General features: G+C 42.8%; 1 protein-coding gene across 3 annotated transcripts in view; it reads right to left on the bottom strand.

Annotated features, from left to right (window-relative positions):
- LOC119172535 (thiol S-methyltransferase TMT1B) overlaps window positions 1-14,603 on the bottom strand; it is a 71,779-nt gene that overhangs the window by 43,935 nt on the left and 13,241 nt on the right. For 2 of the 3 annotated variants that reach the window (XM_075892032.1, XM_037423682.2), the window contains exon 2: window positions 2,866-3,646. In XM_075892032.1, the coding sequence (XP_075748147.1) occupies window positions 2,866-3,354 (489 nt within the window). In that variant the 5' untranslated portion in view covers window positions 3,355-3,646. The remainder of the gene's footprint in view (window positions 1-2,865; window positions 3,647-14,603) is intronic. The other variant, XM_037423684.2, reaches the window with a different exon arrangement.

Genomic DNA, 14,603 nt, shown 5'->3' with positions numbered 1-14,603 from the left:
TCTTTCTCCCATTGCCCTCGTTTTTTCTTGCTCTGTCGCCAACGCAGTCTCGAGCTCGGCGATTCTCATCAGCAGTTCACTCTGGGCAACCATCATTTTCTCCATCTTTTTCCTCGACCTCATATTGCCTACACTTCGCGTCAGCCTCTTCTCCATCCGCTTCTGCGCTTGGGTCCACTTTCAAACCCACTCCACATCATGAACACTTTACAGTCTTTTTAACCATGTCTTTCTGACACCAATTGTCCCTATACTAGATAATTACTAAACTCGAGCCCTGCACTACGAAAAAAAAAGAAAGTCTAAGCTCTACTACAAAAATTTGCGTGTTAAATGTACGGGCACCTCCCCCATGGGGTGGCAAAAGAAAAAAAAATTGAAACACACACACACACACCCGCACTAACTAATAAATACCAAGTGACTGGCCCCCGAAAAAGCCGTACCATATAATAGGTGCTACGAAGATTACAACCGCTGCCTCATAATTATAAAGACAAGCTCAAAACATGCAAAAACACTTATCTGTGCAGTCGATCCGAAGTACTCAAAAAACACGTCCATTCACCGTGACAGCCCGAACTGAACTCCGGCCTGCCCGATGCAGCGCCGCCCCACGGCCTCCGCTCGCAGCGCATTAAGCTCTCCATAGAGTTACGGTGAAGCTTCATGACCAGTGAAGGTATTGAAAGACTCCGGCAATACATCACGTAGTACGAAGTTTGCCTTTTCTTCGCCTTCACAACATAGCGCGTCAGCACAGGATCCTAACGGTTTTTTTGCAGCAAACAATGCTAGTCTTAGCAATGCTTGTCATTATTACTTCAGTAATACAGGTGTACAGGACGTAAAAAAACAGAATAATAAAAATTGTGGAACGGTATCTACCTCGGACCACCGAAGGTCAGAGTATATTCAGCTGTTTTAATCCAGAGAGGTACAATTATGACCCAGTCAATGACACGCAGAACAATTTGAGGGCGTTGTGTTTGCTTCTCATAATTACGGCACCTGGTCATAAATAACGCTCAATGTCATAATTCATGTTAACTTCTTTGTGCTTTTGTAATTTTCAAATACAGGCCGATGCGTCATCGCTTACACCAGTTTTAATATATATTAAACAGTTTGCAGATGAGTTGACATCGTGTTCATAAATGAAACCTATTCATCATGTTGGGACGAGATTCACTTTCACCCCCCTCTTTCTTTATAAACCGAAGACTCTGAAAATGTTAAAAACCTGTCCGGTAATGGGGACGGGCTTTTAGTATTTTCGGCACCCTCTAACCTGTACTCCTAGAATACAGCATTTTATCATGCAAACCAGTTGTAAGCGATCACGCATTGGCCTATACTTGAAAGTTGAAACATCATCCAAACTACATTTTGATTAGGTCACTAAGCATTACCTCACTATATCTGCATAAACTATAAGAAGCAAAATACAACAACTTAAAAATGTTTTGCAGGTCTCGACTACATTTTAGTCGATGGCCTGCATTATTCGCTGCCAAGAAGCCCCACTGGAGTCTTGCACTGACAAGCTATGCAGTGAAGGCGTGGCAAAAACAAGCTTCCTACTGCCTTGTGGTTGTTCACTTGGTTCATCAGTTGATATAATTGCTTTCTCGCTTATTACGGAACCTACTATTTTGAAAAATTCTGTATGTCTTACCAACAATTCATACTTGCAATCAATATATAAGCTATATTTTTACTTAGACTATTAGATTAGGAAGATGAAGGAGGAATATGAGTCAGAATGCTATTTTTCCCCAACATTTTCGTACACTAATGTGGCACTTCTTTCTTTCATTCGCTCCCGAAGTATTTTTATATCGTGGTTTTAAGACATTACCCCCCAAATAATAATGTTTTCATCGTACAGACACCATTAAATTAAGCTTTGTTCGCTGTGTAACCGCGGATTAGAAATTTTTACAACAATGTATTCCATACTTTAGACTTATCCTTACTAACTATTTGAACTATGCTTAGGTTCAGACACCATCGACGCCTATCGTCGCTGTTGTGGTATAGCGAAACTATCTAAGGAAGTTGTCATAAAAGAACGATGACTTCAGGCCGTCCACTTTCGGTATACAAAGAACAATTGGTTACCACTCGATGCTTGTTTAAGTGATCGGGCAGAGAGCACCCACATCTACACAGCGATGGCATTTAGCAAGCAGATTTGTGGCGCGTCGGTTGCGTGACAAGTGCCCGTGGCTTGATGTGGAAGGCGGCTGTCAGCATCAGCTTTCAGAGCCCTCATGTGTCTGTTTTGCTTGTCATGTTTTCTTTTATGATAGAACCCTGAAAGCTAGCTCAACTCCCTGTCATTATCCCACGTGGTTTGATTTGACGCAGATATCACCACTAAGCACTCCTCGTTTGGTCACCCTTGCCTTTGGGTTGGATTGTTCGCAAGTTTAAAACATATAAGCCGGTTATCGTGTTCCCTCTTTGATGAAGGAAACATGCTCAAAAGATGAGCGAGATGCAGACAAGCCCAATCATTGAGATTCCATAAAAAGTTGAGGTGATTTTTCATGAATTCATAGATTCCCTTTTTTGAAGCAAACAGATGCGTGACAGATGGGCTTGACCAAAACGCGTTCCGTTGATGTATTCCCCCCCCCCCCCCCCCTGTAAGGCATTTCTAGTTATACGCGTAACTAACTTATGTGACCACGCCCCAAAGAGCTTTTCGTGTTCACCAAGAAATGATTTATGATTAGTTGCTCTTTATGTTCCGTATTGCGAAATCTGAAAAAAAAAACGCGAAAAGACCACGATTCCAGAAACACTGACGCGACCCATCCACTGCATGCAGCAGTTGTTAAAAAGATGTGAACGTACCTTGTTATTAGCGTCCAGGTTCTTTTGGAAGCCTTCGTCGAAGCTCACGTTGGGCTCCAATCTCCAGTACTCCACGTTGCGACGCACATAAGGCAAGTTCGGCCCGTAAGCAGCACCCACTTCGAGAACACGAACTGCGCCGCGCTCTCTCAGGGCGCTGTCTTGAGACACGAGATCGTCAAGTCCGGTCATTACCACGCGCCGCACGATGCCGTAGTCGCTGCACCACAGGCGCTGAATAAGCATGTAAACGAAGGCGAAAAACACCTCTCGGGCTCGCTGGCTCACCACGAGTACGGGCAGGATAATCACGCCGACCAGTCCCATCCCGTACAGGTAAGCGTGGCCGATGAAGATCCGGAACCATGTCACCAAGGTGGCTGCACTAGACAGAAGCGAGCTCGGGGGATTTTTTATGCGCAAGTCCAGAGTCGTCTTGCTCGTTGTTGTGGGCGCATGGCTCGTGGCTATTGTTCGAACTCTAGACATGCTTTTGTCGTGATGGCACTTGCACGGCACAAACTTGCTTCAGTTTTTCTTGCGAACACAGCGTGTCGACGTCGGCGAAGCGTCAAGCGTGTAATTCTTTGCACGTGTGCGTTCAATACTTCAGTGCCTGCATTTAAATACGCGCTCAATGTTCTAGCTGCAGGTGCAGTCCTCTCATTGGCATATTTTCCTGTTTACTGGCCGTGCCCTAGTGGCAGAAAGGGCAATCTCGTTTCGTAAGCTAACAGTGCAAAGATAGAATTGCCGCAGTCTATGATGTCGCTTTTATTCCCTGCAAATACAATAAAAAGAGCTGTGCAGAAATAAAATAAAACAGTGATTCACTAAACACCATCGCTGGATATCATTTCACAAATCATTTAGCGAAGCTACCGTTTTTTAGAATGTGTCCGTATTTGACACATTATATATAAACTCCACATATTTCTTACCGTGGTTTAGAACTTGTAGGTGAACACAGTAAATAGACACAGCACAGGCATGTGAGAAATTTTGATAATGTAGCATTCAGAGTGTTCCACTTAATTTTGTCCTTATGTTTTAGGCATCACATCCACTTTCGCTGTTTTAATGTCGTACGAAAGAAATCGCGCATGCGGCTACTATTACATTTCCACACGCATGAGCAAATAAACTAGACGTGACAAGTTTGCCCGGAGTCCATATCAGTTTTGGGTGGCAAAGAAGTTCTCATAAATTGCCTCGCTGTAGTATTCGCTAATGTGAAGGTATACACAACAGTACCTTCGGCATTTTGATTGCAAAATTGTTTGCCATATCACCGTGCTAAAGTGCATGGTGATATATATATATATATATATATATATATATATATATGAAAGTAGATGCGCTTTCACATAACAACTGTTTATTGTGCCGACGTTTCGACAGGAACCCTGTCTTTTTCAAGGCCTTGAAAAAGACAGGGTTCCTGTCGAAACGTCGGCACAATAAACAGTTGTTATGTGAAAGCGCATCTACTTTCATATTTATAACCTTGCGGCAACCGAAGTTATTCTTCTGCATATATATATATTTATATATATATATATATATATATATATATATATATATATATATATATATATATATATATATATATTGCTTGGTTTTCTGTTGGTTTCATTCTTTTGTCTGTCTATGCTTTACTGCATGAATACTCTCAATTTTTATGAACTGCTCCCATAACTTCCATTTGTTCCAAAACACCCAAAGCACTAAGTTACTGGAGTTGTAATTTCTGTTACTCCCCATGGAGCATCCGCAGATTAACCAATTTACCATTTGTACGTCCACAGCTAGAATATGCTTTACCAGCTTGATCACTTAATCAAGTCTACTAAACACAGGGGTCCGAAACCACCCAACACAGAGTAACCCGCTTCGTCACTGAGAACTAATAATGTCATATTAGTGTTTCATAAACTAAACGTGGTATCGATTTACAGCCATCAGATGTTCGCTGAAAGATAACATTCTTGTGCTGTTTCACTAGTACAATCATTGTATTAAGCCATTTCCTTTCCCTCTGCACAGGCTGAGTCGCATGCCTGCGCGCTAGCAGAATCAGCACAGCTTTATGTGCAATTTTTTGACAAAATACGCGCACTCAATCTATCTCTCTTGCCAGAAGCGATATCACTGAGGAATGATATCCCCGAAGTGATGGTTTTACTGACTGCGCCGCGAGAAACTACATGAAAGCAGCAGTCGACGTATCTAAGATGAGACTGTTTATTTGGCCGAACTTATGGCCGGGAAACAAACAAGCACTGCACGCTGACATCGGCAAACAATGCATCGGCTGTCAAAAACTGCTCAACGTTGGGACACGCTGTCTCGTATAGGCTACACCACGCATCGATTTATTTATTTATTTATTTATTTATTTATTTATTTAATTGACAATACATGATTGCCGTGGTGCAGGAGACAAAAGGCGACATTATGAGTCCCCTGACTAGGCCTCTAGCTCCACACCGTACATTCTTACGCAGAGTGACAGCATGGGTAAAAAAAAAGAACAGGAACATAAGAACACAATCACATTAAGGAGAACTGAGAGAGAGCCTATACAAAATAAAGATAACGAGAATACTTCGAAAAATGGGTTAGAATAAATTCACGTATCATTGCAAAGCAAATAAACAAAATAGATAAAGAGAGCAATAGTGGTGCGTACACCAGTCTTTCATATGGGAGCATATGTACATGAATAACCAGAAAAAGGGGTGCATATATAACACTTCATGCATACAAATAAAAGAAAATGGCATAACTAAGTGCACAAATACTATATGCGCTCTAAGAAGTACATCTTTAACATCTTTCTGAAAGATATGGAAGAAGCATGCATTATCAGAGTTAGTACTTGGGGATAACTGTTTAGTAGATGAGGAATCTGCCATTTTAAAAGTTTCGGAACATAATATAGGTAGCTATTGTTCTCGGTTTCAAAAAAGTGGGATGTGTAAAGTTGTAGTTTCGAGCGTTGTTAGTGTAGGTAGCGGGAAATCCCTGAGTTATTTCTGTATTCTAAAATTCTGAATTTTCCAGTCTTATCACCAGTCATTACGAAAGCTCTGGAACTCGAGTATTACTCGAGTGTTATCACCTGGCACGCAATCTTAACAAAACGATGTACTACAGTGGCGAAGCTTCTCGAACTCTGATTGATATGTGGGGTTTAATGCCCCCAAACCACCATATGATTATGAGAGACGCCGTAGTGGTGGGCTCTGGAAATTCGAACCACCTGGGGTCCAAATATGAGCGCCCAAATCTGAGCACACGGGCCTACAACATTTCCGCCTCCGCCGGAAATGCAGCCGCCGCAGCCAGGAGCCGAGTACCTTAGCCACAAGACCACCAGCGCGGAGCTCATAACAGACGAGTCAACCTGAAAGTGTGGGTAGTAGTAGTAGTAGTAGTAGTAGTAGTAGTAGTAGTAGTAGTAGTAGTAGTAGTAGTAGTAGTAGTAGTAGGAATAATAATAATAATAACAATAATAATAAAATTACCGTTTCGTTAATATGATGAAAGTAGCTGGTCGATAACACTGAAAAGCAGCCTGTCTAGCTCCCGCTCTTCCCAAAAGTACAGTTTAGTGATTATACAGCAGTGCATATCAACTGCCTTATTAAGAGTTAGGGTAAATAAACATGAAGTGAGAAAAAAATGAATAAAATGAAGAAGCATAGCTATCAGCAACAATGCAACGCTATTTCATTGAACATAGTTATTAAGGAAACGACATTGCAACAAGAAATGATGCAAAACAAACACCAAATTTAGGAAAATTGTGGATTTACGAGCAATAAACTGCGACAAACGCCAAAGTTCTCCCCAAAGATAAATTGCGAAAAGCGCCCTTCGAATTTCAAGAGTAGTAATAATAAACACCGAAAATACTGCGCCTTAATTATAAGCGGGCCTGTTTTGAAGCCATTCTATGAATACTATGACGGAAAAACATTGTCGGGAACGGCATAATGTATAGTGTAAGAGTAATAAAATTAAGAAAAGCTGGGGCACAAGCTGAAGAAAGTGCACGCGAGATATTGTAAACAGGAGATTACGGGATGGGGCCTTCGTGCTGCTGAGGGTCAAACGGTCTGGTCGGGAAACTCAACGAGAACAGCTTATACGGACACGAATGTTCACGCAAAGAGCTCCAGCTTCCGCGTGAGAGCCTTGTTTCTAGACGAGCGTTCGTGGCCGATGCCTATTTTGATTTTTTTATTTATTTAAATTCCGTACTAGCTCTTTTTCCAGCATAAGGTATAAGGGGCATACAGAGGAGAAAAAGAAAGAAAAATGAAAGTGTATGCACTCCGACTATCCAAATAGGATACATTGTAACAGCAACACTAATAGCAATAATAAAACATTAGCTACAAAGAAAAGATGTTCGCCCCTTAAGTCCACATAAATGTAAATATAGGTGTAGTGCGAATGTAGTGGGACACGCGTTTTCTATTGCCGTATTTGGTTTACGCTAACAAAAGAGTGTCAGCAATGCTCCGCCAACCGTGCCTTAGTATTCGAGAAGCTACCCCGCCGCGATGGTCTAAAGGATAAGGTACTCGGCTGCTGACCCGCAGGTCACGGTATCAAATCCCGGCTGCAGCGGCTGCATTTCCGGTGGAGGCGGAGGTGTTGTAGGCCCGTGTGCTCAGATTTGGGTGCACGTTAAGGAATCCAGATCGTCAAAATTTCCGGAGCCCTCCACTACGGCGTCACTCAAAATCATATCATGGTTTCGGGACGTTAAACCCCACATATCAATCAATCAAATCGCCTGTTATGGATCCTCTGCATTGGTATCTGTTTGATAGATCAGGTTATGTTGCCGAAAATGGTCGAACATCTTACTTGTACAAGGTGGAGTCCCTCAGAGGTCGGCTTTAGTTCTACTCCTTTTTTTATGGTAATGATGTTTTTAATTAGTTGTTCTTCTTCGTCGTATGCCGATTACATCAAAATATTTAAGAAAATTTACCACGACTGTCGCTCGCTGCAGTCAGATATGTGTTCCTTCTTCATATGGCTAATATTTCCGTAAATACCTCAAAGATTAAATTCATGAGTGTATCTCTGAAAACACGTATATCGTGTCATTTCCATACTCTGCCAATGCCGTGTCGTTATGTAACATGTATGGGACTAGGTATCGGGGTGTTCTTTTTTATAGCACGTTAAATCTTTCTGTTCACACGAAAGGCGCTGCCATTCGAGGCGTTCATTCCCTCGGCTGTGTTTGTAGAGTCTTTTAAAAACTCAGTTCTCCTACAGCTTTCGACAAATTGTACCCCGCAGTATGTCTTCCTCAACTCGAGTATGCCTGTGATATAGTCGTTTGTAGTGGAATTGCTAAATCTAGCAGTAACACCATTTGGTGAGTCCAGAAAAAATTCCTAAGCATTTACAAGCATCGTTTCTCTAGAAACGACCTTGGATCTCGTTCTAGCACTGTTGTGCTATAATCAGTGACATGAATTTACTGCCGACGAAATGGGGCTGACTTGTTATTTTTTTAGGAGCTATTTCACGGTATGATATTCTGCCCTTCACTTCTCTGTTGCATTAATTTTCGAATTACGCGTAAGCTAACCAGAGACTCGACTAGTGTTTTACACGTTCCTGGTTCCTGCCCAATTTCGGAAGGAGTTCCCGTTACAAGTTCCCATAATGCAAAATGAACTCGTTACAGTTACGTTTCAAAATTTGGAACGAGTCGTTACGTGAACGCTGCATTAATTCCTTTATTAAGATGTAGTGTTGAATAATATTCAAAAAAGTGTTGGATAATTTTGAAGCGAACTTGTGCAACTTGAAGCTCACATCGAGCTACATATATGAATTTGAAATCACCGACAGCTGGTTATGCGTAGTTAAAAGGATTGCAAGTAAACACTCTGAGACAAATTTAATATTAGAGGCCACCGGCCATATTACAAGCATGCACGTCTGACTGCAACTTTCGTGCTCGTCAATTTCAAGTCCCACACATATGGGACTTTCCGAGTCAGTCGGGAAAGGTGTAGTCAGGTTGCGGTGCTTCAAGTTGCCACGCACGCATCAATATAATTCAATTTCTTGCTGAGCAACCTGAATTGAAGGGGTCAATAATTAGGCGTTTGATGAATGCTGTTTCAATATTTCGGTTTGAGTTGAAAATGATGTCCAGTATGCATATTTGCAACTTAGCGAACTCCCCTTTTCGCAGTCAGCCGACGCAGTTCTTTGTATTTTTCTCTGTCTTCCTTTTCTCTCTCTCTCTCTCTCTCTCTCTCTCTCTCTATATATATATATATATATATATATATATATATATATATATATATATATATATATATATATATATATATATATATATATATATATATATATATATATATATATATATATTTATATATATATATATATATATATATATATATATATTTATACATCCTTTTTTTCTGGCTGTTGTTCTCTGACCTTCTTCCTTTTCACCCTATTTTCACTTCCCAATCTTCTCTATCTTTTTTTTTCTATAATATAATCTCCTCACCCTCACCTCCTTGCTACACTACAATGGCATTCTTTGCTGTGCAAGCGTGCGCGCATGTTGCGAAGATAGATAATAATGTCCTCAACAATTCCACTTCATTAGGATGGTCATTCTGCGAAGAGATATACAAGAGGAAATGGAAAATCAGCCAGAATGGGACTTGCATTCATGAGGAACTTATCCTTATCGCCATTATAGTGTGTGATTCGAAAATGCTGTCACTTGATATATTCGCTCTGCATATGTATTATATAGCGTGATGTGTTTCTCGTTGGACCACGATGCAAGCAGAATGAACACATCAATTCCCTGCCTTTAATTGCTTCAAAGTGTCGTACACATAAGAAATCAATATCACAAAAAATATGGATAGCCGAATGGTTGCGACGCTCGCCTGCGGATCGTTGACAGGTGGTTGTGAATCTAGCCTCGCCCGAGATTTTTTTATCTTGATATCTCTTTTTTTCGCTGTCATTTTATTCGCTCTCTAACCCATAGGACTCCTTGCATCTCATGCCGGAAAAATCAGCACACGTGTTCTGAAAGCGAAAAGGAAGAAGGCGTCACCTGGTTCATGACGAAGATATTTTTTTTTCTACGACAGATAGCATAGCAGCTTTGCTGTAAATAGGGAGCCTTTATGTGCGCAGGCAGCACGCACATGAAGGCTCTATAGCGGTAAAATTTGACTGCCCTTTCCCCACGTGGTCGGACTCAACAGCTTCCCTGCTCCTTCGGCGGGCAACTTGAAGTGAAAAGCAGGATGAAGCTTAGTTACGTGACATGTGAGCGGTACGTTTTGTGCCTGTTCTGCGTGATTTGCTGCGTGCGTGCGCACCCCTGTGAAATGTCATGGTACTTTATAGAGAAGGAACAACGTTCCCTCTGACGTTCCATTGAAAACGTACCGAGTTACCGTTACAGTTCCGCCGATCCCTACTAGAACGGTGGCGTTCCTCCGTTCCTCCAACAAGGATTTAGTTCCTACAACGTCGTTCAGTGCAACACTGGAACCGACCATTTCATGTGCCTGTCAGCTTCTTCCAACACTCTATACCATTCACAGGATCCAAAGTCTCTATCATCTTAACTTTTGGCATTTTCATGTTTTTCATTGCCCACAGTCATTGTTTTCATCCGAGCTTTGCACATACCATAGGTATGTAAAGTAATACAAATTCTTTCCCTTTTTTTTGTTTTTCAGGAACGCTTCCGCATATTTGTGTATATTCCGCATTATTAAATGCGAAGCATTTCTTCGAGTACGGCAAGCACTTTTGGCGTCTGCAGGCACTTTCAGCGTCTGTCTGTCTGTCTGTCTGTCTGTCTGTCTGTCTGTCTGTCTGTCTGTCTGTCTGTCTGTCTGTCTCTCTGTCTGTCTGTCTGTCTGTCTGTCTGTCTGTCTGTCTGTCTGTCTGTCTCTCTGTCTGTCTGTTTATTTACCTACCTACCTACCTACCTACCTACCTACCTACCTACCTACCTACCTACCTACCTACCTACCTACCTACCTTCCTACCTACCTACCTACCTACCTACCTACCTACCTACCTACCTACCTACCTACCTACCTACCTACCTACCTACCTACCTACCTACCTACCTACCTACCTACCTACCTACCTATCTATCTACCTATCTATCTATCTATCTATCTATCTATCTATCTATCTATCTATCTATCTATCTATCTATCTATCTATCTATCTATCTATCTATCTATCTATCTATCTATCTATCTATCTATCTATCTATCTATCTATCTATCTATCTATCTATCTATCTATCTATCTATCTATCTATCTATCTATCTATCTATCTATCTATCTATCTATCTATCTATCTATCTATCTATCTATCTATCTATCTATCTATCTATCTATCTATCTATCTATCTATCTATCTATCTATCTATCTATCTATCTGGCAGCTTACGTCTCGGTGCTCTCGTGATCATCCCCTCATCTCCTTAACTTGGGGTAAACGAAAGTTACTACAGGAAAATAAAATGGTTCGACGAATACAACTCTTTGGTCACCCTGTTGCGCACGTCGTCAAACATATTCTGCCAAACAGTGGCGCAAACTCGAAGGCAGGTATGTGCCTCTGGTGATAGACATTTTATATTTACCCAGAAACAGCAAGAACAAACAGGGGAAATTTTAGCTGACGCTGGCTGCGGTGACCCGCTGAATGTAAAGAAAAAATGTCAGGCTGCCAGCAGAAATCGAACCCCAGCATACTGCGTGACAACCAAGTATTCCATCACAGAGTGACGCCGGGTTTCACAACTGCTTTTCAAATAAACCGTAATGTTCGTGAAGCTTCAACTGGGAGGCAGTGATGGCTATCCAATTGTATAAACATTTTATATGTACTCCTACGATACAGCAGTCATATGGGGTTAAGATCAACCGTAGTTGAGCGCCATGCACTGAAGGTCATTGACAGTTTCTATCAGCCAAGAAACAGGGCGAACAGGCATTAATAGTTTCAATTCGAAAATGTTAAGATCAGTGCATCGCCACGAAGTGAATGACGACGAGTGGGCGAGGCAATAAATAGGCCATAAGGTGCATAATGTCTATGTTGAAGTAGACGAAACTTCGCATTTTTTCTTGGCTTGCTACAACTCTGCACATACCCGTGTCCGCACAGTCAGGGCATGGGGAAGGAACGTATAAATACACCCTTATTTGCTACTACTGCAATATCAAGCTCAGATAAGTCATGTAGGCCTGACTCATGAGTACGTGTTTTTTTTTTTTTTGAAGTCGAAAGCCATGACTCTAGATGCACCTTTCTTTAGCCAGAGCCAATAGGCGTGGTGCAAAAGTGCGAATGATCTGCCAATTTGTGAAAGAGAAAGTGAGTCATAATTTTGTATACAAAAAAATGTCTTATCCCAGCAGATACTAAAGGGCTAAATATAGTTCGGCGTAGCGCGTACGCAGAACCACGCGCGTCATATGGTTAAGCTCAAGTTAAGCTACTCCGGTGAAAAGTTGATTGATTGATATGTGGGGTTTAACGTCCCAAAACCACCATATGGTTATGAGAGACGCCGTAGTGGAGGGCTCCAGAAATTTCGACCACCTGGGGTTCTTTAACGTGCACCCAAATCTGAGCACACGGGCCTACAACATTTCCGCCTCCATCGGAAATGCAGCCGCCGCAGCCGGGATTCGAACCCGCGACCTGCGGGTCAGCAGCCGAGTACCTTAGCCACTAGACCACCGCGGCGGGGCTCCGGTGAAAAGTTGAGAACTCATAGTCTGGCGTCATGGCGCAGCTGGCGCGCCGGCCATAGCCGGCTATGGCCCGGCGGAGTTTGGTGCTTGGCGGCGCCGGCGCAGAGAAAGAGCATGCTCCTATTTTACTCGCTCCACACGCTGTTGTTGGACCACAATGCACTGCTCGCGGCAGCGACGGTCGGCGAAATGGCGGCTCGTTAGGCGCGTTTGGGGAGTTTGGCCGAGGTTTACTCGCAATTGATCAACGACCACATGATTCTGTTTCTGCTCGAAAGAATTATAGACGACATGCGTGTGTAGACTAGCAACAGCGTAGACTGCTACGACGCGTAGATAAAAAAAACGTCTGAAAAGCCTTCGGAATGCGCTCTCATATGTTTCTATCGATTCACTTTTGTTTCCAATTCAATCTGTATACCAGAGCGTTCAAAGCAATGCTTTTAAGTCAATGCGTTTACGATGCGAATTGAAGCGGTGCACAGAGCGAAAAAATACACGTGCGTCATCGAAACGACATTAGTTGAAGAGCCAAGAGCGAGGTAATTGCGTACGCGTCAACCAAAGTATACCGAGGGACGAAGGCCGTGGACGAAGACAGTGCGCATGTTCCACTCTGAAGCTGCTCGCCACGGCGTGGTGAGTACGCCGGGCTCTTGAGGGACGAATCGCCGCCGTCGCTGGCTGCGCTACATACCTAGCATATCCGACACGACCTGATGTGTTAAACACGCCGGAGTAAATCTACGCCTTCAAGAGGTGCTCAAACACTTTTAAAAGTAAGCATGGAATGACCTCACTATAAAAAATCTTATTGCCTCAGAAATTCTACACCACAAAAATTTTAAGAATCCGTCCAGTACGAGCGAAGTTAGGAAGATTTCTAGCACACTGGAATTGCTGTCTCTTTTCACTTGTCCCAATGAAAGCGCTGGAAGCTAAGCAGGTGGGGGGTGGGGTGTTGACCAAGAAAATACGTCACGCGTGCCTTACGATGATGATGCACCGCTATGGCTCTTGCCCACTCAGGCGGATTGGCCAAGAATTGGTAGTCGTAGACCTTTCAAGTAATGCATATTACAAGCAATAGGAGGGAGGATAGGGCATACATTAAAGCAGAAAGAGTGCCATAATTATTTTTCTGCCATTCCGACGAGGCAGCATAGTCAACATCTTGAAAGTGAATTACGTGCCTCATGACTTTGAGTGAAGTGTTCTAGAAGTATTTCTAGAACCATTCAACATTGAGCACTTCTTTCTTTTTTTATTGAATGCGCGGCTTCTCAGTGGGATGACGCGCGCACGCGTGCACAAGTCATGGCTTCCGCGCCGATCCCTGTAACGACCGAGCGAGCCATGTTCAAATCAGCCACTCACTGATAGAATACCTTGTACGAGTGATTTTTGAACTTCCTCCATCATTTGTAGAGTGAACAGAAAACAATTTTCAGCTGACTTTGATACTTTACTGTGAATCGCAGGTTGCGTGCTACGCTATAATATTTGGCTCGCGTGTTCTTGGCAGCCTCTACTGCCGATCATCCGCGTTTTCTGAACATGCTTAAGAAGTGTTGCAGGGCCTCATTCAAAGACCCGTAAACCACCCAGAGGCAAAAATTCGGTTGTGGTGGGGAAGTTGCGCACGATTGTACGACGAACACAGAGCCATGAGAATTTCTTGAAACGGCGCCGTAATAGCGGAGACGCGTTTGATTATTGAATCCGCGATAATCGCTTCTTTCGCCCTCCGCTGGTATGCTCTCCCAAGCCGCTTTGCCCTCTCAAGGAGTGCCCCTCCCAATCTCCCACGGCACGCATGATCGCTGATGCGTTGCTTGAAACACAAAGTTGCCGCGACTCCGGCAGTTGCGTTATAGCAGCGTGCTTGTTGGCGGCTGCCGGTATGCGTTACGCGCACGCGG

The sequence above is a fragment of the Rhipicephalus microplus genome, chromosome 4, assembly GCF_043290135.1.
Source record: "Rhipicephalus microplus isolate Deutch F79 chromosome 4, USDA_Rmic, whole genome shotgun sequence".
Classification (NCBI taxonomy): Eukaryota; Metazoa; Arthropoda; class Arachnida; order Ixodida; family Ixodidae; genus Rhipicephalus; species Rhipicephalus microplus.
Note: the sequence above shows the minus strand (reverse complement) of the source record. Positions and strands in the feature narration are given on the sequence as shown.